The following is a 24,982-nucleotide window of genomic DNA, read 5'->3' as shown; positions in this document are numbered from 1 at the left end:
TCTTAGAAAATCATGGACAGGTTCACAGACAAGAACATCTTATTTAGCAAGCAGTTTTAATATGGCATCAAAATGCTTTAATTTCATTACTCTGTCTTTCTAATACTTTTTGTCCTTTTACTCTAGACTTTTCAGGAAGCCATCAGCCAGTCAGTAGCAGTGATGCTGAGAAAAGGACCTCGGTTTCCCACACTGATGGCACATACATTTCAACCACATATACCAGAGGAGGAGAAAGGACCCTCCTGTCTATCTCCAACAGCAGCACCTCTGCTGACTCCTCAGAAAGTTCCACCTTTTTTTCTGAAATTTCCAGCCCTTTTGATGCCTCACAATTGTCTGTGGCTCATGACAGGCAGACCAATGCATCAAACAGCAGCAGTTTTGTTGAACCTTCTACGGAGCCGTTGTTGGTGCACCCTTCCAAACCATCGGCGTCTGCTTCTACAGGCAGCATAGAAAATACAACTCTGTTCAACACTGCCTCTGAGTTGTTGACCACTCACAGATCATCTCTGTCTTCATCAGCATTTCCAGCCTCTTCCTCACTGTCCTCACTGCAGCACTTGCTGTCGTCAACACCGCCGCCAACTCATCTGTTTACACTGTCAGAATCCCCTGAGCCACGCTTGCCCGCTGTGATGGCATCTTCACCGTCTCTGCAGGCTTTGTCGTCCTCTTTGCCCACTTCCTCCTTGCCCTCCCCCTCTTACTCATCAGCATCTTTATTGTCTGTGTTTTCATCACCCTCATCCATCTCACAGTCCAGTGAGAGTGATCAAGCGAGCACCACTGTGGCTACGAGTGTGGTCAGGCAGGAGCCCTCCACAGCTGCCACGGCCGGGAGCTCACCCAGAGAGACCAGCAAGCCCCATGTCACACACCAGCCCCAGAAGAGCACCATCTTCACTCCCACCAGGTCACCTCTCCCTACGGAACCCATGGAGCTGCTTGGTGGCCGCGTCGTGTCTGTGTCCGCTCCCGTGACGGTCACACAGACTGCCTCACCTAGAGAGGCCACCACCCGAGGGGACACCTTTGGGAAGGCAACACTGCTGCTCACCACAGCCAGTGTTGCTCCACAGGCTGGCCCAACAGATGCACCCCCTAGTCCCTCACAAAGTGCAACAAATCAGGGCAGCATTGTCCCCACAGTGGCAGTGACCACGGTGAAACCTCCTGTGCTGACAACGCCGTCCGGTCGCCGGCCCACCCCAGGTGAGGCCAGCACCATGAGAGACCACAGGGCCCAGACACCCACTGCCACTAAACACGGTTATACCACTGGTAAAAGCACAGAAGCCATGGGTCCCACCACTGCAAAGCCTGGCAAGGTCACTGAGGAAAACATCCCTGTTACAAGTCCTTCCAAAGCACCTCCAACCATCAAGACCACCAAAGTGAGCATTACAACTACTTTGGCTGCTACCAAACCAACCACTGCTCCTCCGTCGAGCAGCACGGTCGGGCTGAGGACATCCCCTCCAGCTGCAGGTAATGTGTGCAATGGCTCTCACCAGTGGTGGGGCCAGGAACAAGCAGGCAGGAATACCTGGGTCCCACTTCAGCATTTTGCAAAGAGTTGTGTGTACCTGTATGTGTGACAAGTCTGGTGTCAGCAGGGTTGGAGGGCAATAACTCGTCTCTGTGTTGTTTTTTTTTAACTAAGGGTTTAGCAATCAAGTTGAATGGGTGAAATAAGGGTGAGCACTTTGGTGAACATTTCTGATACAAAGATTAAGCTGAGATTTGACAGTTTTGAGAAAATAAATCTGATTGGCCTTACAGGTGAGCACAGGATGCACTTTATATTTCTTGATGCGTTAACAATAACAATAATAGATCGATATCTGTCTTATTATTGAGAAAGTACAGTTGGCCAGCACTTGGTATTTGTGTTGAAACTGCTTCTCATATTATGACCTATGGTTGTTTTCACCCACCTCGCTAAATATTCATCTTCTTAGGGGCCTGATGCTTCTCTTGGTAGGCTGTGTACCATAGTCTTGCTGAGTATGTTGTTATAGTAATTTATTACCACTGCCAGCCTCCTTATCTTTTCAAGTAAATGTATTTGCTAAAGTCTTATATGAAAGGAAATTGACTTTGTGTTTGAAGTTCAGAGCCCGGCCATCATGCCACTGTAGGATACTGTGTGTGCTAAAGACATTAATCTCAGTGAAATACTGGCAATAGTATATATTCCATCCAGTAATTAAGTATTTAAAGGTTACTTCTCAGGCTGATTGGTTTTAATTATAGCTATAGCTTCATGCAAAAAAAAATAAATTACTGGAATGATTTTTTTTTTAATTAAAAAATTAAGATAATGCATCCTTTTTAGAAACAGATTCACACTTTTGCCAAATTATCATTCCTTTGAAAACCCAGATTTGCCATTCACCAGAATACAAAAGATCCTTCTGCTGTCTTGGACATGGTGCTTTGCACATGGTCACTCACTGCCCTGAGAGTGGCTGCCCTGGTCTCTGCTATGCAAAGCACAAACTGAAGGATGGCAAAGTGAAAGCCTTGTTTGAAATCACACCCACTAATTTCTGGCTGCTTAGATTAGAGTCACCAAATGTGCTTCTCACTGATGCTGAGGTAGCTGTGCCAGGCTAGTCCAGGCATGAGATTGCATTGGTGGTGTGTCCCAGGGCAGGGTTTGGCTGGGAGCTGTCAGGTCTGTGAGGTGCTGTGGGTTATTGCAGTGCCAACAGAAATGCACACATGGGTTTGGCTCTTGTGCTTCATGCTTTAACCACAGAGCCTGTGCTTCCTGCCTCTGCTGCAGCACTCAGCAGCAGCAGCCACAAGATAGGTACAAGTGCTGTGTAAGATGTCTTGCTGGTCTTGTAGAGCCCTGTCACTGACAAGTCCCCAGCCCTGCCTGTGGTCTGTCCTTGTGGATGTGTGTGATGTGTATTTGTGCTCATGTGAGTCATAGACACAGCAAGAAGAGCTTTTTGACAAAGACACATTTTTCCTTTTTTTTTCAAGAGGAAATATTGGATATATTTTTCAGAATTTGCAGTTGTGTAATCTATGAAGTATCTGAGAGTACAGTCCTTAATCCCCTGAGGCACTGTATTCTCACAGTGGTGTCTGCTCCCCAGGCTCTTGCTCACCCAGCAGGAAGGGCACTGGAGTGGTGGCACAGGCAGGAATCACTGCTGTGACCATGCCCAGGCTGGCATGGAGGAGCTCTGGAGAAGGAGGTGATTGCAGCCAGGGCTGCCTCCACCATTACTGGGTAATCTACAGACTGGATCAGTGCTCAAGCACTGCCTTTGGAGCAGAGAAACAGGGCTTGGATGAAAAGGGCAGGACTTTGGTGAAGGAGTCCACCCCCACATGTCTGACTTGGGCTGTTGAGGTCCCTTTTGTGGTCTTGTCATGCATAAACTGTTGGGTTGTTTGTCTTTGGAAAGAGCCCTGAGATCTTCTGATGGGCAGTGCTATAGATCAGTTGGATGTCTACATTAACATGGATCCATGCTAGACCTCAAGGGCTTTTGAATGAATATTCAAGTGGTTTATATTTATTCTTTCAGCTCCAACAGAATAATTAGGAACAGCATAAATAGTAAGTGCAAATGATGCAATGAAGCATCTGATAATGCTCAGGGAGTCACAGATGGGGAGCCAACTTCATCTCTTTTAGCCCAACAGCTGATGATTTTTATGATTCTGTAAGTATAATCTGTGTGGTTTTTTTTTTTTTACTTTTTTTTTTTTTTAACTTTTATAGAGGTGGATAAATGTCTTTCCAACCCTTGTCCTGCACTGGCCACCTGCAACAACACCCATGGCTCCTATATCTGTCAGTGTCCTCTTGGATATGAGCTGGAAAAAGGGAAGTGCAATTTAGGTAAGAAAACAAAAATGAAAAAACAGGGATGGAAATAATTATCTTTAATCTTCTAAAATAAATTGACTTAGGCTCAAAGTAGTTCAGGAGCTTAATGTTCCTCCCAGCCACCTCTTTTATCAGAGCCTTTTAGTGTTTATACAAGTGTGGTGTCTGATGCTGTCGTATTGGGCTGCCTGGGGAGCAGGCAGAGATATCTGAATGCTTCTTAAAAACGCAGCAAGGGAGTGGTGGGCTCAGGCTTGTTAGTCAGGACAGATGTGCCCCTGTTCCTGATGTGTCTTAAAACTCCCAAAAAGCATTCAGCAGCTTATCAGCCCTGCAAACTCTTGGCTTGGGAGAAGTGAGTGGGGCTGTTGTGTAACCTGGCTTCAGCGGGATCAGCCATGTGTGCAAAGTTAAGCAGCCGTGGTGAAAGTCTTTGTAAGATCAAGGTCTTGTTTCATACCTTTAGCATTTTTTGAGCAGCACAGTTATTAGCTGGAACTCGGGTTCTGACCCCTTCTTTTCTATCAGAGGACTCTCAGTCTCAAGGACTTACAATATTCCATTGTGAAGGGGAAATTGTTTTCCTAGATTTTCTTTTGACCCTTAATCAACGAAGATTAGAGGCATGGAAATTTTGCTAAGGAAACATGGGTGAGGTGTCCCTGAAGAGTGTTTTGGAATATTTCTTCAAGTTGGAATATGTCAGCTTCTAATTTAGAGACTTGTTTTGATTATGCCTTGAACTGGAGTATGGACAGATTATATAAACACTGTGAAGGTGATTCTCATAATTTTTGTCTGGAGTTGTTACATTAGAGATGTCTGATACACAGTTTGTGGTGAAGATAGGTTCAGTGGATGGAAAAAAATGGGAAAGAACTGGAGACTTTATAATGTTATCTGCAACTGTATTTGTTTTTGTGGTGGAACATAAAGCTGGAATTCTGAGTTCTCAGTCCACTGAGTATCTCATGACACTTAATACAAGATTTAGGGATATTATCTCTGCAAGTCTGGACAACTCAGATTATTGCATTCTGCTGCTGTGAATCAAATATGAATCTAAGCACAGAAAAATGCATCTTTTGGACCTCTTTTCAAATGTCATTGCTCATTCTCTCCAGCAGTTTGAAAAATGAAAATGTCCTTTCTACAGTGTTTTATTTTGACTTGCTGATTTGATTTCCATCCATTGCAGGGAAGAGTAAGAGATTTGACATAATTTGACCCCCAACTATCATAAATAGCTTTGGTACCTGACACTGTTTTTTTACTAAATTTACCCATCTCTCTCTGTGCTCAGGAATCTATTTAAGTTAGTCTGTGCTTCTGCATGAAATGTATGAACACTGAAGTGAAATGCTGTCTGTTCAGCAGCACCGAACTCTGGAATTTGACTGGGGCTGTGGGAACATTGCAGCAACCCTTGGGAAAAAAACCCAAGGCTGTGACTTTGCTTTATTGGGGCAGTGACTCTCAGATCTGAGTTTTCTGTATGCCTTGTAAAGGGATTTTCCATGCAAACAGTCTCTCATGTAAGGCAGATAAAACCACATTTACACATGGCACAGAGATGTGCTCCAACTAACTTGTCTTATTTTACTTTTTAGTGAGAATATTTATTGGCAAGGTTCCCCTGAAACTTAATATCACTCATGGGAAATACACAGAGCTCTTCCACATCGAGAGGGAGATCCTGGAGGTGGTGAGTGTCCTTGCTGGTGGGACAAGTCTCCTTCATTCTTCTTGTGATTATCACATTTCCCAGCCATTCAGTTTTAGCCATGTGGCTCCTGGTCAGCTGAGAGCCAGTGCTGGACAGGCTGTTGGCTTCCCCAAAGGCTGTGCCATCAATAGCTCCAAAAAGACCCATGGGCTGGGGATCATCTCCACATCCCTGTGCAGTTCTTATCCAGATCACTGTGTGCACAAGTTCATCCTGTTAGTGGTTGCTGGGATGGGTGCACTTAATTCCAGCTCTTGGGAGCAGGTGATTTGGAGATGCTGCCAAAGGAAGGAGGTGCTGGGTGGAGTCACTGTGATGCTGCCTGCACAGCTTGTGCTGGGGAGTAAATACAAGCAGCTGCCCAGATCCAGGGTCAGTCTCCAAGGGTGCTGCTTTGAGGTTGGCCTTGCACGGGGCTCTCTCCCTGCTGGCATCTGGCTCATCCCTGACCTTTGTGGTCATTACACAGCAGGGCCACAGGCAGACGCTCATGTCAAAATCCCTGGGGCTTTGTTCTTGTCCAAGGCTGTGCAACAGTGACTTTGTCCACTCCTTACTGACAACAGAGCAGTGCATCTCTCTTATAGAGCAGATGAACCTCTGGGATGCTCAGAGCCTCCTTGGTCTCAGCAGGCATCTCTGGGAAACACAGGGGATGGTGTCAGTGACCCAGGAAGACTGTCCCATGCTACATCCCATGGGGCTGCCTCCTGCCATCATGCCCTGGGCACTAACAGCTGCTCTCTCCCTCCTTGCAGCTCAATGCATCGCTGTCAGGCTTGCCAGGATACCACCACTCCACAGTTAAGGCAAGCAGGTAAGGCTGAGGCTACCAGGGGAAGAATGAGAAACTTGAGCATTTGGGATATTCAGCTTGAGAGCCACACTCTCCATTTTAAGTCAGTGATTGATGCAAGCCTGGCAGTGGTACAGGGCATGAAGAATGCCTGACCAGCTTGCCAGGCTCACCTGGTATTCTCTTCCTGTCCTGAGCAGCTTGGGGATGGCCTGCTCAGGAGGGATTTGTGGCTGGTTCCAAAGCCAGCATCCCTTCCAGCTCCATATTCTCCTCTCTGTGTAGTGGTTAGTCCTGGTTTTAAGGTCTATTACAGCGCTGTATCTGTGATAAGGATCTCTTGTGTTAATAGCACTCCTATGTATGAGGTGCTAATCATGACGTCAAACTGACCTGTGATACTCAGGGCTGCTTTGTTTTGTTTTTTTTTTTTGTTAGGGAGGCAAATTTTGTGCACGTTTCAGTGCAATCCACGTTCTCTTTAGCATCCAACGTGACTTTCTTCGATGTTATCGGCAGTGTGAAAAGCTACATTCAAGCTTGCAAATCCCCCACTGAAGCCTGCCAGTTCATATCAAGCCTGAAATCACTCCACAGAGGTAAATAGCATCTGGAAGGACTTGGCAGGAGGGGAAAGGGATGTTTTATTTGGCTCCTTTAATAAAAGGGGGACAACGTTTTGTCATTTGGAAAAATCCCTCTGTATCTTTTTATCTTACTTAAATGGGAGTCATCTTAAGAACCTCCCAGTAAAAAAGGAATGCAGATACCAAGCTTTATCTTTGCCACATGTGTGAGAAATCTGCCTCTCTGTGAAAATATTGTGCAGCAGAGGATTAGAGACGTTGTAGGGCAACCTTTCATCTCTGGGATGTGACACTGGGCCCAGCTAGATCAAAAAGCTGTAACTCTTAATTTCACATGTGTGGCTGGGAGCCAGGGAAATGGTGTGAAAGCCAAGAGACAAAACCCTGCTGCTGAGCTCGATTGGAGCTGCTGGAGGCTGCATGGTCTGCTCTCCTGCCTGCCCAGTTTCAGTGCTGCAGGTTGTAAAATAGTTCACAGTTAGTGAGAATTGTGATTTCTGTACCGGATCCTCCATCTGCCCAAGGGCAGTGTGGATACAGCACAGAAAGATGTGGAGAAGGACACCGGTGTTGTGCGTCCCCTTCTCCAGGTGGACCCCAGTGCTGTGCCCTGGCATTGCCCAGCTCTCACTTCCTGAGGGAGGAGATTTATCTGTGAGAGGTACCTCAGGATCCCTGAAAGAGTTTCCTGCAAGGAAACTGCTGCACGTGGTGTTTTGTGACTTTTGGTTCAAGGCTTTAATGTTTGGCCTCGAGGAGGATGAACGGTGGCAACACTTAGCCTAGGTTTAGTGGGAAACCCCCAGTAATATTTTGACAAAATAAACATGCAGATGAGAAGTTCAGTGTGTGCTTTTATTGCAGTGTGCTGTATTTAAAGCCATAAAGCCATTTAAAGCCATGGATTGCTTTAAATTATTTGGGCAAACCTGCTTGGATTATTCCTACCCATTACCTCTGATACAGTGCTTCTGTAAAGTCAACTTCTAAATAAGCAGAGAAAGAAACAAATTATATTCTTGTGTAAGTACCTAAAAGAAAATGTCAGTTAAAAAAAATGATCTAGCAAGGAAAGGTTTATAAAAGGAGAGTGCCAAATGAGTGACATATTTTCCATAAAATCTTAAATCTCACAAATATTTATTAATTCCATTTAGTTTGACCTTCCAGTAAAAATGTAAATTTGATGTGATTTCCATCATTTATCCACAGTTTTGCTGAATGCTCATTGTAACAAGTCTGACTTTCTAAATTAAAACACTGCTTCAAAGTAATGTAAATGAAAGTGTAAATTTTCTGTTTGAGAAATGAAAAAGTCCAGTGCTTAATACTGAAATGGAAAAGAATTGGTTTGGTGTAAGCAAAATTTTTTGCTTGATATAAACTTAAAAATTGAACTGTCAGGGGATTAATGTGTTTGAGCTTGAGCCAAACCAGATTTCCCTTTTTTATTTCCCCTTCTATTTCTGAACTGAAACATTTATTATTCACCCCCTCTATTTCTCTATTTGCCTGTACAAATGAATAGATACACAAGAAATGATGACATTGGGTAATGCTGACTCCTTCCTAATGGAACAAATATTACTGAAAAAAAAATAGATTAAAGCAGCACATCAGCTGAATGGGATGCCTGTGGAAAGCAAATGTGCATAATGGTGGTTTCAGAGAAAATCATGCTGATGTTGGCCACCTCTTCCCAACAGCTGGCAGCTTGTGCAGACAGAAGGACCCTGAATGTGACAAGGAAACTTCAGAATGCACCGACTTTGATGGGGTCGCTCTCTGCCAGTGCAAAAGTGGGTACTTCAAATACAACAAGATGGACCACTCCTGCAGAGGTATTGCTCTTTATGTGGTGTACTTTGCCTGAATTTTCCTCAAAGTTTTTCTTCCAGTGGAAATGAGTGTGTGGATGTAGTGCTGTGCGTGCAAAACCCTCAATATTATGAATAAATATTAGCAGCTCAAATTTCTTTTATTTAGTTAGGGGGCTTTTCAGCAGACACTGAAGACACAGTCTCTCTCTAGGAATAATATTATCTCTTTCTGGAGCATGCTGTGAGTCACAGTGATTGAGGAGAGGGAGAAAGGGGCCTGGCTGCTTTGGGCTCCAGTTCAGTGGCACAGAGCAGAGATGACGTGTGTCTCTGCCTGTTTTGATTTTGTCTGAACTCTCCGTGAACTTAGGGAAAGTGCTTTAAACTCAAAAGCTTACATTAATATATCATCAGTATTTTAAAAAATTGTATCTGAAAATTATTGTGAATTTATTTTTCAGGTGGGTCCCAAATAGAAATTTTAAGCTTAAAGATTGTGTTATTTTTTAGCTACTCCTCAGATCAACAAATCTGATTTTGCTGCATTTTAAGCAAAGTCTTTACATGCCAGTGTTGAAAATTACTTCTGGAGGATCAGGGTGTCCATTCCCTAGTTTGTGGTTGCTGTAAAGCTTTTCTGATGACATATCAATAACAATTGCAGTAGTGGTAATATATTGCTTCTGGCACTGCCTGCTGGGTTGCTCTTGAAATAGGTGGAGATGTTGTGTCGGTTCCAAATCTGAGAGTGAGAAAAATGTGCCTGGAAATAACTCATGTGCTACAGATTCTGGGAGGGACAGCTCAGAGATGGGCACCTCTGCTTGCCAGGTCATGGCCCTGCCTCTCCTTCACTCTGTGGCTCCTTTGTGACAAAACCTTTCCCTTTGTGTATTCCTCCCTTCCCCTCAGCTTGTATGTTGGAGGAAGATTTTTTTTTCTTTGGAAATATTGAGCATCTCCAGCAACCCTAAAGAGTCAGAGAGGAGCTTCTGTAGTGAGTGAGGAGCTGAGCTGAAACTTGAGAGGTTTTTACCCAATTCTTGTTCTGTCATGGACAGTGGGGACCTAAGGAAAGTTACTCCATTTGTCTTGTTCATGTCTCTTGCCAAGCAGTGAAGATAAATACCTGAAAGGCTGTGAGGCACTTGGGTGTGATGGCTGCAGAGGGCTAAGAGGTCTAAAACCTTGTACGTATGATTACTCCATACTTAGGAAATTTGTTTGCTGTGCAAAATATTAAAACCTTACCTGTAAACAGTGAGACCCTAATTCCACCTTCATCTCACTGCTGTCAGTAGGAAACATCTTACTGATCACCTTGAGAATGTCTGAGGGACAGGGCTGGTGTTGGATTTAGGCTGTAGTGCAGAGGCATGAGGGCAGCACTGACTGCATGGTGCAGTCAGTGCTGACAAGAGACCAGATTTTCATTATCACTTGTGCCCATCTGGGCAAGCCAGGTGGTTGGGATTTTTAAAGGCTTTTCCGAAAGCCAAGCTATGGGCCCCCATTTTGATATTTAGGGCTATTTTGCTGATAAATATAGCATACAATATACCAGCCTCTTTGAAAACCTCTGCCCTTTTAGTGCCTAAACAGGAACCAAGGTCTCGTGAGCATCCGACCCTCATTGTGGGTTGTGAAAATGTGGTCTAGTAGCTCCAATTATAGTCTTTGCAAAGAGGGAAATGGCTATTGTGCTGCCCTGTCCGGTCTCCCCCGTGGGAAGGCTGGGAGAATTGGCTGCCCTGACCCACAGGATTTGTTCTGTCCTCCTTGCAGCATCTGTCCTTGGGGACCTGCTTGGGAAAGCATGCCATGGGCTGGGCAAGGGTTGGGTCTCTGAGCCACAGGAGGTCCAACATGTACCCATTGCTGTTCTGTTCAGTGCCTCTGGGTCTCTGCTGATTTTCAGCCTTCTCAGTTTCTTCAGGGCTATTTCAGTAACAGAGCAGCAAACCTGATGTGCCAGCTTTTCAAGGGCATGCTATTTTTACTAGTACAGAGTGTTTCTGGAGTGAAGCAAGGAGCAGCAAAGCGGGTTTCCAAAGAGACCCCTGAGTGCCTTTTGGGAAGGCAAAGGAATCCTAGGTTGAGGAGCACAACTCAACAGCTTTGCTTGGCCCCTGACACTTAGGCCTTTCCTCTGTTCCCTGCTTTTGTTTGGAATCTTGCCAAGTGAGTGTGACAGTGACAGCTCTCCCGGGAACCTCTTCAAAGGAGCAGCAAACATGCCAAAGGAGAAAGCAAAGTGGCAGGAAAAGACACAGGGAGGAGAGGAAAATACATAAGCACCAAGTTTTTAAGTAAGACAGAAACGCATATTCAGGATCTTGCTTTTCCTCTTTTGTGCTCCTCTATCCTCCTGACCTGAGAGCTGCGTGCCAGCAAGGACCCAGGGCTGCTCCTGCCCGTGGCACAGCTCCAGCTTTGAAACTGCTCAAGGTCTTTGTGCCTCACTCATTGCTGAGCTTAGGGTGGGCTCGAGCACCTGTGTGCCTGCTCCTGCAGCCTTCCCAACATGCAGGTGCTGGGCTGGATGCACAGGGCTGCTGTGCTCATTAGAGAAGGCATCTCTGTGAGCTGTGAGGTGGTGCCTCCCTCCCTTCCACTGCACACTTTGTTACTGCCCAGTCCTGTGGTGGAATGTTCACTCCATGATGTTTTCAGCTGGCTTTTGCTAGCAAGTGAAAGGAGCAACCCATCCAGTCTCCTTTAGCCAATGCCCCAGTGAGATGAATGAGCCAGGCAAGAATTCTTTGGGATTTACTATCCTTGCCCTGGCTGTTTGCTGACTGGGGCTCTTAACTCTTTCACAGTTACCTCTGAGCCTTTACTTCAAAGAAATAATCTTAGATGGAGAAAAATACAACTAGTACAAAAAGCATCACAGTGTGATGCAGCAGGGGGGCTGTGTAATGAGCTTCACCTTCCCCACCCCCAGCTCTGGAAAAATAAAGGGAATGAGGGAGGTGGTGGAGGAGTAGTGGGGCTACATAGGGCAAAGAAAGGTGTGCAAGACCAGGTATTGTGGGCATCAGTCCCCCACCATCATTGGTGCCACTTGCTACAGCAAGGCTGTGTCTACAGCCACAGAAGTGGTGTGAGTGCAGCAGTCTTGTGTGTCCACACATTCTGAGGATGTGAGGTAGGCAGAAGATGGGAAATGTTGTTATCCCTGGGCTTGCAACATCTCTTTCGGGGAGCTAGAAATCAAAAGGGTCAAAGAGAACCTGTGAGTGTTCAGAGAAAAGCTGCAATAATTAGGGAGATTCAAAGATCTCAGTGGCCTTGCCTTTATTAAAGATAAAGGAGTGATTTGGTGGTGAGGAGGAGAAATCTGATCATATAACCTTTTCCAATCTAATAAGTAAACATCCAAAGTCTGGAATTTGACACGGGGGTAATTCAGACCAGAAAGAAGGTGAATGTTTTTAATGGCTGAGGAAAATTAATTTTGTGAGCTTCTGACCCAGTGCTGTGGTTTATTGTCTGTCACTGAAAATATTAAATGAGTCTTGAGTGTTTCTTTAAAATGTAGCTCCAGTCCAACTATTTGATTTGAAACTGGAATTAAATTTAGGGAAATTCTGTGACAGTTTTAAGCAAAAGTGTTTAATGGGGGAAAAATCCATGAGCATTTTGTTTTCATTGAGCAATTCCCTGTGGAATGTGCTACAGGATTTTACCAGACCCTCAGGTGATGACTTGCAGACCCCCAAGGGCTGCTGCCTTTGCTAACCCTGGCTTGTCCCTCTGCCCAAAGTGACTGTCTGTGTCACTTCTGCCCAGGCCTTTGAGTGACCAACCTTCACTGCCTCTGTGAAAGGCAGCAGATCTGCCTGAGCTCTGCTGGGACTATTGATGAGAAAAGCAGTGATCTTACCAGTAATTTGAACCTTATAGTTGTGTGTCCAATGTATCATCCCCTTTGCTGTTCATCAGAAGGGTAGTATAATTTCCTCAGATAATTTAGGATTGCTGTCCATAAGCATGGTAATTATTTTATTTTGAAGTGATGGTTTCAGTTTTTCACCAACATTTTGCACATAGCAGTTTTCTGGATTATTTAGACCTAATAAATTTAATTTTTATTGTATAGTAAAATATGATATCTCAAAATTTGATTTAACTGCAAATTTGAAAAATCAGAAAAAAAGGTGATACGAGAAAAAAAACCCTAAACATTAGCATCCCACTTCGGGTTACTCTGGCTGTGTTTGCATAATGTCTTGTTGCAGTACTAACATTTAAATGTAATTAATAACATGCACCAATGCTAAAGCAGCATAGTTTAAGTGGGCTTTCAAAATGAAAACTGGAGGCACTTGCACATCTTTTACATTGCCATTTTGTGTGAAGGGAGTGTGCAGTGAGTTTTCATTTGGGCAAGAAGCTCTACTGGGAATTACGCTGCCAGCAGCCCTCCCTGTGCCAGGCTCCACACTGGCTCCGCTTGGAAGCCCTGAAATGGTTCCATTAAAGCCAGCAGGAGGTATTATTTACCTTATTCACCTTTAGTGCACGATGCTTTCCCCAAAGCAGAGGACATGCAGCCGAGCGCACGGCATTCCTGCATTCCTGCCGTGCAGCCCGGGCCGTGGAGCCGAGGCGCTGGGAAATCCCTGCCGGCTCCACTGCGCGGTGCTCACGGCCCTTCTCTCTGCTTTCAGCCTGTGAAGATGGATACAAGCTGGAAAACGAGACCTGTGTGAGGTATGGTGACTGTTCTGCCCTCCTCCCACCCCACCATCCTTGCTCTGGTGACCTGTTGGCACAACTGAGCTGCTGAAACTCCCTGTTGTTCTCTGTTCCCAGCTGTCCCTTTGGCTTGGGTGGATTCAACTGTGGAAACCGTGAGTACCAAATTTCATTTCTTTCATTTTCTGTAGTGTCAGAAGTAGGAGATTTGAAAAAAAAAAAAATTGCAAGTGACTGTGTCTAAAATGCAGTAGGTACATGCTACTTTTTTCAGTGTTTTTTGTTCCTTCATTTTCCTTTAAAAGTCATTTGGTGGACCTTCTTTGACAAAGCTGACTTAATGTCATCTAAGGAAAGGGGATCTCCTTTCCCTGTATAGTCTGTCAGGATAGCACTATAGGCATTCTTGAAGCAGGATATTTGAAGGTGAATCCATTTGAGTTACTCTGATCTATCAGTGAAGGGAATCTATTCCTTAGGGAAACAAGAACTTGTTCCTATTTCACTTAAGGCTATATTGCTTATGGGGAGGGGGGAAGGTGGGAAATAAGCAGCTAATCCCTTTACGTGGGGACTGTGGATATGTTACACTGGGGTTTAAAACCACACTGCTGTTTCTCAGCCTCTGTCTCTCCTGTCTGCAGCGTACCAGCTCATCACGGTGGTGATTGCAGCTGCAGGAGGGGGACTGCTGCTGGTCATGGGCATAGCACTGATTGTCACCTGCTGCCGGTACGTACCGCTGCCCGCCCGGCTCAATCCTCCTCTGGGTGTGGATTGCACCACACCCAGAGCTCCCCGTGTGAGCTCTTAAGGACTAAAACATAGCCTAGCTAAGGACCAAAACATAGGTGAAAACATAGGCTAAGCAAGTGGGTTTATCTGATATACTGAAGTATCACTCTGTGCTTTCATTTGGAGAATTTAATTTATTTTTTTCCCCAGCAGCTAGGCTAAACAATGGACTGGGTGTCTCTTAAAGGTACATCTGGAAATCATGTCCTCTAAGGATGGAGAGGCAGGGGAGTCCTACCCACACAGAGCTGTAAGGCTCTGAGGCCAGGAAGCAGTCTCCAAAAGCGCAAGCTAAGTAGAAAGGAGCAGTTTAGGCAACAGGAGAGGTTACTTGCTGTTCCTCAAGTGGTGTTTGAGTGTATTTAAGGCTATTTTCATTCACCTTTATGGACAAGTCCTGCATGTGCTCTCACTCTGTGTGTCTCTCCCTCTCACACACACACTCACACCTCGTTCCCATACTAGCAGGTGGCTTTGGACAAAATTTGCTTGCCTAGGAAGCTCTATTTCCTGATTCATGTAATCTGAAAAGGGATGCCTTGCAGTAACACCCTCTCCCCACTATTCCAGTCCCCAAATCTAGGATTTCAAAGCTCTCTGATGAAGTTGGCAGCTGGATTTGTCAGTAATACAGATGTGGCAGTGGTTTGGTTGTGCCCCTGTTACCCCATATTTTCAGCCAGGGGGATGCCAGCAGACCCCAGCCAGGAGATGAGGTGCCCGGAGTGCAGATCTCCACAGGGGTGGACTGATCTTGTGAGTGTTGGCCTTGTGCAGCTTATGTGACTCCCTGGAGGATACTCTGCTCTGAACTGGAAGTGTCACCAAAGTCCACTCATTAACTATTATAGTCCTGGAGGGACATTTGGTGTCACTATGGTGTCACTCAGGCCAGCTCCTTGCAGGTCTTCCTTCTTAGGAATTAACATTCCTAAATTAGTTAGGAATTAACAAGTGCTATAGTTAGTAGCATGGGGGCTCCTATATGTTTTTCTTCCTCAATTTCCATGATTTTTTCATTGACTTAGATGGACACACATGTTTTTAAGAGACAAGGGGCATAGCTGCAACAAGACGGGTTCAGACTGAATGTAGGGAAAAATTCATTCACCAAAGGAGCAATAAGGCAGTGGAACAAGTTGCTCAGGAGGTTGCCATGTAACTTTGGAGATTTCAAAGCCCACCAGATAATGGCCTGAGTTGCATGATCTGATTTCATATCTGACTTGGCTTCAGAGCAGATGGCTGGACTATAGTCCTTGTGAGGTGATCTTTGTTCCCAGTCAAGATTCGTAACATCAAGTCATGATCTCTCCTGTGATCATGCTAGAAGTGTATACAAGACAGCAGGATAAGTTGTAAGTTTTCACTTTCCCTCATTCTTTTATAAACAGGAAGAATAAAAATGACATAAGTAAACTGATTTTCAAGAGTGGGGATTTCCAGATGTCACCTTATGCTGAATATCCGAAGAATCCCCGGGCACAGGAGTGGGGCAGAGAGACCATCGAGATGCAGGAGAATGGAAGCACCAAGAACCTGTTGCAGATGACAGATGTGTATTATTCGGTATCTATCCATAGATTAACTTTTAACCCTTTGTGCCTCACACAGGAAAGAGATAATTTTTGGAAGTCCAGATCCCTTTCCTGCAAGATAAAAGGGCAAAGCAAATGTCTTCCATAGCAAGGCATTAGGAGTCCTATGGGCTCTAGCTATTACTTGTGGTGAATATCACAAGAGATGTCATTAGGAAGAATGCTGAGGAAATGTCTAGGAATATTTTAGTAAAAATGCCCTAAAAATGCAATCCTAGAGTACAGAAGGACAGTTAAAGGTTTTGTATAAACTGCTAGGGTTCCCTGTTAGCAGTTTTCTCCAGTCCACCCTCACTGATGAAGTGGAAGGTTGAAACCTCTGTCTGGGGAACTTTGCCCCAGAATAGGAAGATGGTGGTCACTGAGGACCCCTCTTTTCCTCCATTCCTTCCCTCTCCAGGGTACATAAGGAGCATCCCTTCAGCTCTGAGGGAATAAGGAGTAACAGGCTGTGTAGGGCACAGAAAGGCACAAGCACAAGCTGCTATGTCATGGTTGGTACCATCTGCTAATGGCTGTATCCAGAGCTGTGCTGCTGCTGTATCATCTGTCACTCATTCTCAGCATGTACTTAAAGTGTGTGTGGGTTCCTCATGAGAGTGAAAGTTGCAGGATTTCACCCAAATCACACATTCTGGTCTCCTTGCTTTCCAGAGCAGAGAACAGATAGCATTACTATTTTCTTGGCTTATATTTTAAGTTTTTCAGTGAGAAAATGTACTGGGTTGCACAGCAAGGAGTCAAACAATTCTCCTTCATGCTTCCAATAAGAATGAGATATTTGAAATAAAAATGCAAATTTCCTAATTTTTTAGACTAAATAAAGATTCATTATGCTGGGAACTAGAAATGGAAACTTTTTAGCAAGCAATAGGTGACGAGGGTTTTGCATGGATCTGCTCTGTAACAGATTAAACCAAGAGGCTTCATGTTATTCAGTGGGTGAAAGGATTGTACAGACTTGATCTTAGACATCAGTGTTCCTCCACCAAGTGTCCTCAGGAGCCTTACTTGGTTACAAGAATAGGAGAGAAAGGAAGGTCAGATTGTTTTGTATTTGACATATAATTCAAGGGCCTGTGTTGGGAGAGGAGGTACCTATGGTAAATGGGGAGAGAAGTGCCCAGGTAATACTCAAAGCAGGAGACTCCCTTTGATTTTCTATAATTGTCTCCTTTAAGGATGGCTCTGGGACGATATCCTTTTAATGAGAGTTGTTTCAATACCTGACCTCAGCAGTAGATTTTTTCTTTTTTCAAATTAAAAATTAACTGTGTACTTAGACTGCACTTGGAAGAGTCAGGTAAGCTTCAAGTTTGTTCATTGGCCAGATGTTGAAATTAGATTTCATCATAATAATCCCTTCAGGCAATACAGCAAAAATTGTTCTAGATTACAGAGATCATTAGAGATCCCATTGTTCCCTCTAGCTACTGAACCAACAGCAAAGAAATGTGGTAAGGCTGTGCCTGAAGAAGGATTTGAGTGTGAGAATAAGACCTTTTTTATTTGATTTTTTTTTTTTTTTGCTAATACAGCCAACTGGACTGAGAAATCCTGAACTGGAAAGAAATGGACTTTATCCTCCCTACACTGGTTTGCCTGGATCTCGACATTCGTGCATCTACCCTGGACAATACAATCCATCCTTCATCAGTGATGAAACCAGAAGAAGAGACTACTTTTAGCAAAGAGTGGAGAGGGAGTGGAAGATTGACACAGTTGTGTGGCCCTTAATTCCCAGGTACAATCTGTCTCCTGGGTAGTTGAGGCCACATCAATCTTACTCTTCCCATTTAATAGGAAGGACTTTGAACTTCATGCTGAGCATTGCTGCCCTGAGGGACAGTTACAGTTGCTGAGCATCAGAGAGGAGGAGGAAGAGGAGGGAATGGCTCAAGAAGCACATCACTAAAAGACCCAGTGGGAAGCTCACACGTGTACTCCTTATTCATTCTTCGCTCTTCGCGCTACACGGGCAAGCATGGATCAGTACAGGCAGAAGAACTGTGCCCAGCACTCTGCATTGAATACCACTAGGGAGTGTCTTGTTTACAGATCTCGTTCACTGTTGACTGTGCTTGTCTTCCTAGCCACCCTTCATGCAAAGATTCACTGTGCAATTGCTTTTGGTCAGGCAAGTTTGTCCACTCCCTTCTAGACCGCTGCCTTGCTGTCGGCTTCGTGCAGGACAGGGAAGCTGGCCTGTGTTCTGGCCCTCACCTTCATACTGGTAAAAGTTCTCCAGATTTCTGGGTCCTTGCAAAGCCGGGTGTCTGGCAATATTGGCTGAATTCATGGGTTGATTGTCTCCCAGGAGTGCAGGACGGTCAGTCACACCACTGCAATTTTAACAGAAAAAAGGCACAGTTGTTCCTCTGTGCTGCTTTGAAAACCTTCTGTATGTAGGGAATGTTTTTGTTTTTTCAACCAAATTGTTCAGAAGTGATGCCACTACATGCCATCATGGTGCTTCCATATGGGATCCTCTGGGGCTCTGTTCCCCTGCAAGGATTTAAATGCCTGTAGACACAGCAATATAATATTAAATAATTCCTTCCAGGGAAGAAGAAGATGAGATGGGAATTCAGAATGCTTTTTATGAGGAATCTCTGAAGGAGTAATAATGCTGTAGCCTTGGCTGGGCAGAGGAACCTGAATTCTGGGCACTGAAGGTGGGATATATTTTCAAGCCCCCAGAGCCCACCTTGAATTTGTAGGCGCTGTGGAGACTTTCAGTGCATTGGAAAAGAGGGCTTACTGCAGTCAGTTGCATTCAAGGAAGAGAAAAACATGATGCTTGCAATCCTAGCATAGCAAAGGTCACTTATGTTGAAGTGTTTTTCTTTCTTCCATCTTAGTTTCGAGTGATTCAGACCAGGCAAGTTTCCTCACCCAGGTGTGTTCGTTCCTATTAGCAGAAGCTGAAGAATGTAAGTTACTGCATTTCTCACCAAAGACCAGGCTGAAACTCATGGACTGTATTCTGACCTAAAGTGAATGTGGAAAGAGATCTTACTAATCACAGAACCCTGGGATGGGTTGGGTTGGAACGTATCTTACAGATAATTTTTTTCCAACTCCTCTGCCATAAGTACGGACACCTTCCACTAGACCAGGTTTCTCAAAGCCCCATCCAGCTTGGCTTTGAACACTTGCAGGGATTGGGTAACTTCTCTGGGCAACCTGTTTCAGTGCCTCACCATTCTCATAATGAAGAATTTCTTTCTTGTAACTAATCCAAATCTACCTTCTTTGCTTTAAAATAATTTCCCTTGTCCTATCCCTACATGCCCTTGCGATAAGTCCCTCTCCAGCTTTCTTGTAGGCCTCCTTTGGTTACTGGAAGGTTCTCTAAGATCTCCTTGGAGCCTACTCTTCTCCAGGCTGAACAGCCCCAACTTTCTCAGACTGTCTTCATAGGAGAGATGCTCCAGCCTCTGACCATCTTTGTGGCCTCCTCTGGCCTCATTTCTTCTGGTGGCACCACTGAACACAGCACTGCAGGTGGGCTCTCAGGAGGGCAGAGTAAGAAGGGAGGGAGAGAATCCCCTCCCCACCCTGGTTCTGGTGCTGCCCAGGGCACAGCTGGCTGTGAGAGCACATTGCTGGGTCATTGCTTCTCACCAACCAACACCCCAAGTCCTCAGGGCTAGTTTCTATTCTCCAACAGCCTGCATTTGTGCTGGGGATTGCTCCGGCTCACATGCGGGAAATATAATTAAATATCATGAAGTATATTTACCACTTATCTTTACTGCACTGTTAATCTGAGTCATCCAAAGCCTGTTTAGATACAAGGTCCAGATGCAGTTTCTCCTCTTGAATGTGAATGTACTTTTAATTCAAGGTGGCTGCTTGTGTAAGGATAACAAATAGCACAGTTCCTTCGTCACTAACTCACCATATCTCTAGTATGTACATAAGCTGATGTTCCCTTCTCCCCAGACATGCTTTAAAAGACACAGTGCCTACAACTAAGTTCATAGGTAGCTCAGCTCACTGAAACACTGAGGATAATGGGGTGCATCCCCCAAAATGCCTAGGCCCAGTTCAGATGCTCCTGTGTTGTGTGGCTGCTCACTGGAGGCAAACCTGGGGTGATGAGGAGCTCTCCATCAGGGAGCAGGTACTTGCATCCTACAGATGGTGTGAGTTCCCAGATCCTTTGCCAGCACTTTAAAGGCTGTTGTGTTCCTTACCAAAGGTCAGTAACGGGTATCCAGAGGGAAGTGAGACAGCAACGGGCAATTATAAGCTGTGGTGGCTTAGAGGTTTCTGGTCCCTGCTCACAGTTGCCTCTGTTTTCTCAAAACTTCAAGACAGGAAAGGTGCCACAGATGTGCTTGAGAAGGCACAGTTTAGTGCATCAGCCACAGCACACAAACACAGTGTCTTTTTTATGCCTCAGCTCTTGTCTTCTGTGTAGAAGCAGCAGTGTGAGCTTGCAGAGAGACAGAGCTTTATAGACACCTAGGGCAGTATCCTCTGCACTTACGTGAACTTTTGGTGACAATGCATGCAACTTCACACCTGTCTGATCCATAATCAGCCTGGCAGCTGGCAGTGCACAGCTGATCTTAGCTGTGGGGGGAAAGGAATGCATGCTCATGGGAAGTACAGATGCCTAAGGAACTGTATTTAAGGAAGGCTCTACTTAGTGTCCAAGATATTGCAACAGGTAAAGCACAAGAATTAGATGTTCCCTGCCACGCTGATCAGAGTTTTCATCCAGGACAGAAAGGACTGCCTTTTCCCTGGTATGGAGCAGAGCTATATTTTTGTTACAAAAGAAAAGAAGAAGATGCAATTCATGCTAAATATAAATCCAAAGCCTATAGACAAGCACTGGACTTTGTCCCTTTTGAGTAAAGCAGCTTGTGATAAGGAGGTGTCCCAGCAATGACGAGAATCCCATGATTTACCCATGTGCCAGCATTTCTTCAGATGGGGAAGCATTTAGGCCTGTGCTTATAGGCAAAGATGTTTAACTGCTTGGTTAGTTCAAAGGCTAGGAGATGAACTTCTGCGTGTCAAGTACAAAGGACAAAGTATGGCACACCAACTCACAATTGCAGGTCAGTTCTTCTGCACAAAGAGTACATGAACAAAACTTCTGGTCTGTATTTCCCAGCACACTGCAAATTGCAAGGGATTTGAGTGGAATTGAGATAGGGCTATTTCTAATGAGAGCACACAAAAGTTTGCAAGTAATAATTTTAATACCTTAATGGTCTTCAAATTCTTATTGAATTGCATCTGGAGAGAAAAGAGTCTCAGTAAATCCAGCAAGATTTTCTGAGTGAGGACTGCAAAACTTGGAATTTTCTGAAAGAGTGTCATTGCACTGAAATTTTCTCTCTTCCAGTGGAGGTAAACATTGGGGCATTTCTTATGAGGGTTTATCCATTACAGCCTGACCTATTTGGGTAAGAAAGGAGTCTCAGAGCCAAGGCATAGTCCACAGGAGGAGGAAGAGGAGGAGAAGGGTCTCTCCTGGCCTGCCACACCTTCTCTGGGTGTCTTAGGAGGCCCTGCCCAGCAGGCAAGGGAGGGGTTTAGGCAGGAGGAGTCAGCACCCAGATGAGTGCAGGTTCTTTCCCCCAGAGTGTTCCGGGAAGCTTTTGGGAAGGTGACAGAGGCAGCCTGGGGTGATTCAGCCCCTGGGTCTCCACCAGCCCAGCTGCAACCTGTGCTGCAGTGCTTGTCTTCAGCCAGGCACCACCCACTCCCAGCTCCACTGGGACAGCAGGGGTGGGTGCAGTGCGCTGTGCTGTGTCACAGTTTTTGATGGTTATTTTACTGCAGTGTTCACTGCCTCACCCCAGCAGTACTGACTCGCCCAGCCGCAGTAGGGATGTGGGCAGAGTTTCAGTGCAGGTTAATATTAGGTTTAATATTGTAAAGCTGCCACCAGGATCCTCTCTGTGTCTGCCATGAACAAAGTGCCCTTTGGCAGTGGAGTGGGGCTTGTTACTCCTCTTGGGTATAGGAAGGGTCTCTATGTGCCCTCAAGACCACTTTCAAAATCAGATGCTTCTCTGTTCACAACCTAACTCCCTGTAGGATGTCTACATACATGCAGCTTATTTCTCATCTCTCTTTTAGATTACTTCTAGCTACAATTTTCAAAATTGAAAATTTTGAGCACACTGGATGTTTTTGCCAAGGGGAATCACTCTCCACTATGTGAGAGAATAGGAGGGAAGTGGCATGTTTTTGGTATGGAGAATGCAAGTGGTTTAGCCAGATGTGGGGAAAGGAATTAAAGCTACACCAACACTGCTCATAAATCTGCTATTGCTCCTGGCTGCTGTGGAAAGTCAGGGGAGAAGTCAGCAATGACCCATGGGCAGTTGTGTGGGTGTATTTTTAATTACATTTGGGAGAAGATGCTAATTCTGTTGCTTGACAGGAAAAGTTGTGAGAGGCATGTGTTTGCTGCTATGGTGCTCTGCCAGTTATACTGACAAAATGCCTTACCCACAAAAATACCCCTGACAGTCAGCATAGGAGAGGCAGTCCCAGTGAACTGATCAGCAAAACACACATTTGAGGAATCTTTCAAAAGGCATCTTGAACATACAGTCTTCCTGTGTCCTGCTGCTTGCCCTGGCCAGTCCTTCCAGCTGCACTGGGGAAATCAGGGTTCTTTTTTCATACTGTTGAAACCACTGAATTGGGCTGTAAGTGGAAAAAGTGGGCCAGGTTTTCCTCCACACTGGAAGCATTAGGTTTTATAGCAGCAATGAATCTCATTGCTCCCATGGCATTTCCCATAAGACCCACTGGCACAGTCATGTACTGAGTTACTGCTCATGAGCAGCTTTATGAAAGTTATCTGCCTCCATGCTGCAGGGTAGTAAAAGGCTTTAAAAATAGCAATAAATTGCAGTTAGAGAGAGGTATTTATCATTGTGAAATAGTTTGTGCCAGTGCTTGTATAGGTTGTTTGCTGGGACCTGAGTGAGCACAGAGTGGGTTTGGACACTGCTGCAGATTCGCCAAGTTGCTTTCCCAGGACTCATCTCTGCTGCTGGTCAATGGCCATATCCATTCCAAATCCAGCTGGAATTTTCATTCCCTAATAGTAATCTTTAGCTTTCTTCCTTAAATTAGCGAGAACGGATGCATTTTAGTTAAATGCTCTTCCTATGCTGACTAATGTTTTTTCCTCTTTACACACAAAGGATGCAATCCAGCATCCCTACAGTGACTGGGGCAACTCTCCCATGGACTGTAAAGAAGTTTTTTTTAGGCCTGAATTACTCCACCACCAGGATCACCTGCCTGTAGTACATGCTTTCCCATGGCTCTGTCTTCCTATTTCTGTGATACTGTTCCTGCCTTTCCATGTTGTATCTATTTTTTTTAAAGCATCCTTATTACTGTAGCGGGACCTGTGTTATGAACAAAACAGCTTCAAGATTGGAAACAGTTTCCAGGGAAGAGAGTGAATGTGAATTTTGTGTAGTTGTTTTACAGGTCAGCCAGCCTCTTTCCTGTCATGTAATATCTAGGGATGTAGAGAAGCTTCCTGCTGTCACACATAGCAACTGCTCTGCAGATCGCTCTTGCCTGTCCCTTTAGAAATTAAGCAAGGTCTCCTGATTTCAGAAGGGGTATGTCCTATGCTTGTAAGAGTTTGGGACATTTTCAATTCCCATTTAATTCTTCATTCCCTTGAGCTGCTGAAATTGAAAAGCAGGAGAGAAATTCACGAAGAAGTACCAAAATTTAAAAAAAAAAAAAAAAAAAAAAAAAGCTTACTTATATTGCAGAAGTGTGACTTCAGTACTGTGAGATCAAGTGTGGGATGACACCTCTTCTGTGTCTAGTCTGTGTTGCATAATATCCTTGTTGAGGGAATACCTAGCAAGGGCACCAGATGTTCCTCCAAAGTGGTATTGAAATCCTAAATCACTCAGTCTCTATTTCAATGAAATGCTAGAAGAGATGGGAGTCCTACTTGTGTTAATGACTGCAGCAGGCAGCCCCCAGGTCAGCAAAATCCTGTATGGAAAAGTCCTGTGGAATACAGTAAACACTGATCACTTCTCTTGAATATGGCTATAGAATTTGCTGAACATAAAAAGGTCTTCAATAAAATCTGCTAGGATGGGTTTACTTTAAAGAAAAAAAAAAAAGAAGCTGAACAGGGTAAATATTTACTGCCTTCACTTTTTAAAGGAAATTCTGTTAAACTCAGTTATTTGCTTTAAACCCATTAAATTCTACTGGACTTTCTCCCAGTAAAAGGTGAAACTTGGTGTGTAAAATCATAATGATTTATTTAAGCAGCTTTTAGAACTGCAGTAGTAAAGCTCACCTTTTGTGAACTCTCTTCCAAAAGATAAATTTTCAGCATTTGTTTGTGCTTCTTTACAACCTGAATGTAAACCTGCTTTATGTTCTTGACATTGCTCCACTCCCTTTCCTCTGTCTCTGAATGTTTGCTTCCAAGTTTCTGGGGTTCTGAGGATGTTTTCCAAACCAGTATTATTTAAAGTTGTATCATAATTTCAGCCTCCACTAATTATACAGTACTGTAGTAGCAAAATATAATTTTTAAGGATTGGATTATTTTTATACCTGCATCCAATATTATTAAATCTGGCGTTCTAGTCAGTATCATAAAAGGATACAATAAAACAATTAATATTACTATGTCCCTGCTTTTTTATTGTGTTTAACTTTTCCTGTAAAGAGAAACATATGCAATTTTTAGGTGCTTTTAGTTATTATTATACATCTAATCCAGAAAATAAGAAATTGCATAGAAAATAAATTGCTTTTGTTCTTCTGATGGTGCTTCCTGAACAAATAACTAAATTGAAAAACAAAGAGGAAATAGGTAAATTCTGTTAGTTGTGCCAAACAAAATTCTGCTCAGCTGGAACACAAGTTGTCTTCTGATACATTTATCTTGGTGGCACCAAGCAACTTGGTCTAATTTTAGTTTTTCCTCAGTTTAATTTTTGCTGGAATTGGTAAAGTTGTGTGTTTATGTGTGTGAGTGCATGTTGGAGGGGAGGAAGACCTCAGGAGAGGCTATTTGCAGGGGAAAAAGGCTGGAGCTGACCACCATGAGATC

The 24,982-nt window shown here is 44.4% G+C and overlaps 1 protein-coding gene across 3 annotated transcripts in view; it reads left to right on the top strand.

The window, feature by feature from the left end:
* The window catches only part of HEG1 (heart development protein with EGF like domains 1), a 51,694-nt gene extending 27,142 nt beyond the window's left edge, over positions 1-24,552 (top strand). For 2 of the 3 annotated variants that reach the window (XM_064435055.1, XM_064435054.1), the window contains exons 11-21: positions 127-1,494; positions 3,755-3,874; positions 5,473-5,567; positions 6,347-6,405; positions 6,823-6,983; positions 8,678-8,812; positions 13,468-13,510; positions 13,613-13,650; positions 14,140-14,227; positions 15,685-15,859; positions 17,427-24,552. In XM_064435055.1, coding sequence (XP_064291125.1) covers positions 127-1,494; positions 3,755-3,874; positions 5,473-5,567; positions 6,347-6,405; positions 6,823-6,983; positions 8,678-8,812; positions 13,468-13,510; positions 13,613-13,650; positions 14,140-14,227; positions 15,685-15,859; positions 17,427-17,576 — 2,432 coding nt within the window. In that variant the 3' untranslated portion in view covers positions 17,577-24,552. The remainder of the gene's footprint in view (positions 1-126; positions 1,495-3,754; positions 3,875-5,472; positions 5,568-6,346; positions 6,406-6,822; positions 6,984-8,677; positions 8,813-13,467; positions 13,511-13,612; positions 13,651-14,139; positions 14,228-15,684; positions 15,860-17,426) is intronic. The other variant, XM_064435056.1, reaches the window with a different exon arrangement.
* Positions 24,553-24,982: the final 430 nt, after the last annotated feature.

The sequence above is a fragment of the Passer domesticus genome, chromosome 10, assembly GCF_036417665.1.
Source record: "Passer domesticus isolate bPasDom1 chromosome 10, bPasDom1.hap1, whole genome shotgun sequence".
Taxonomy (NCBI): domain Eukaryota; kingdom Metazoa; phylum Chordata; class Aves; order Passeriformes; family Passeridae; genus Passer; species Passer domesticus.
Note: the sequence above shows the minus strand (reverse complement) of the source record. Positions and strands in the feature narration are given on the sequence as shown.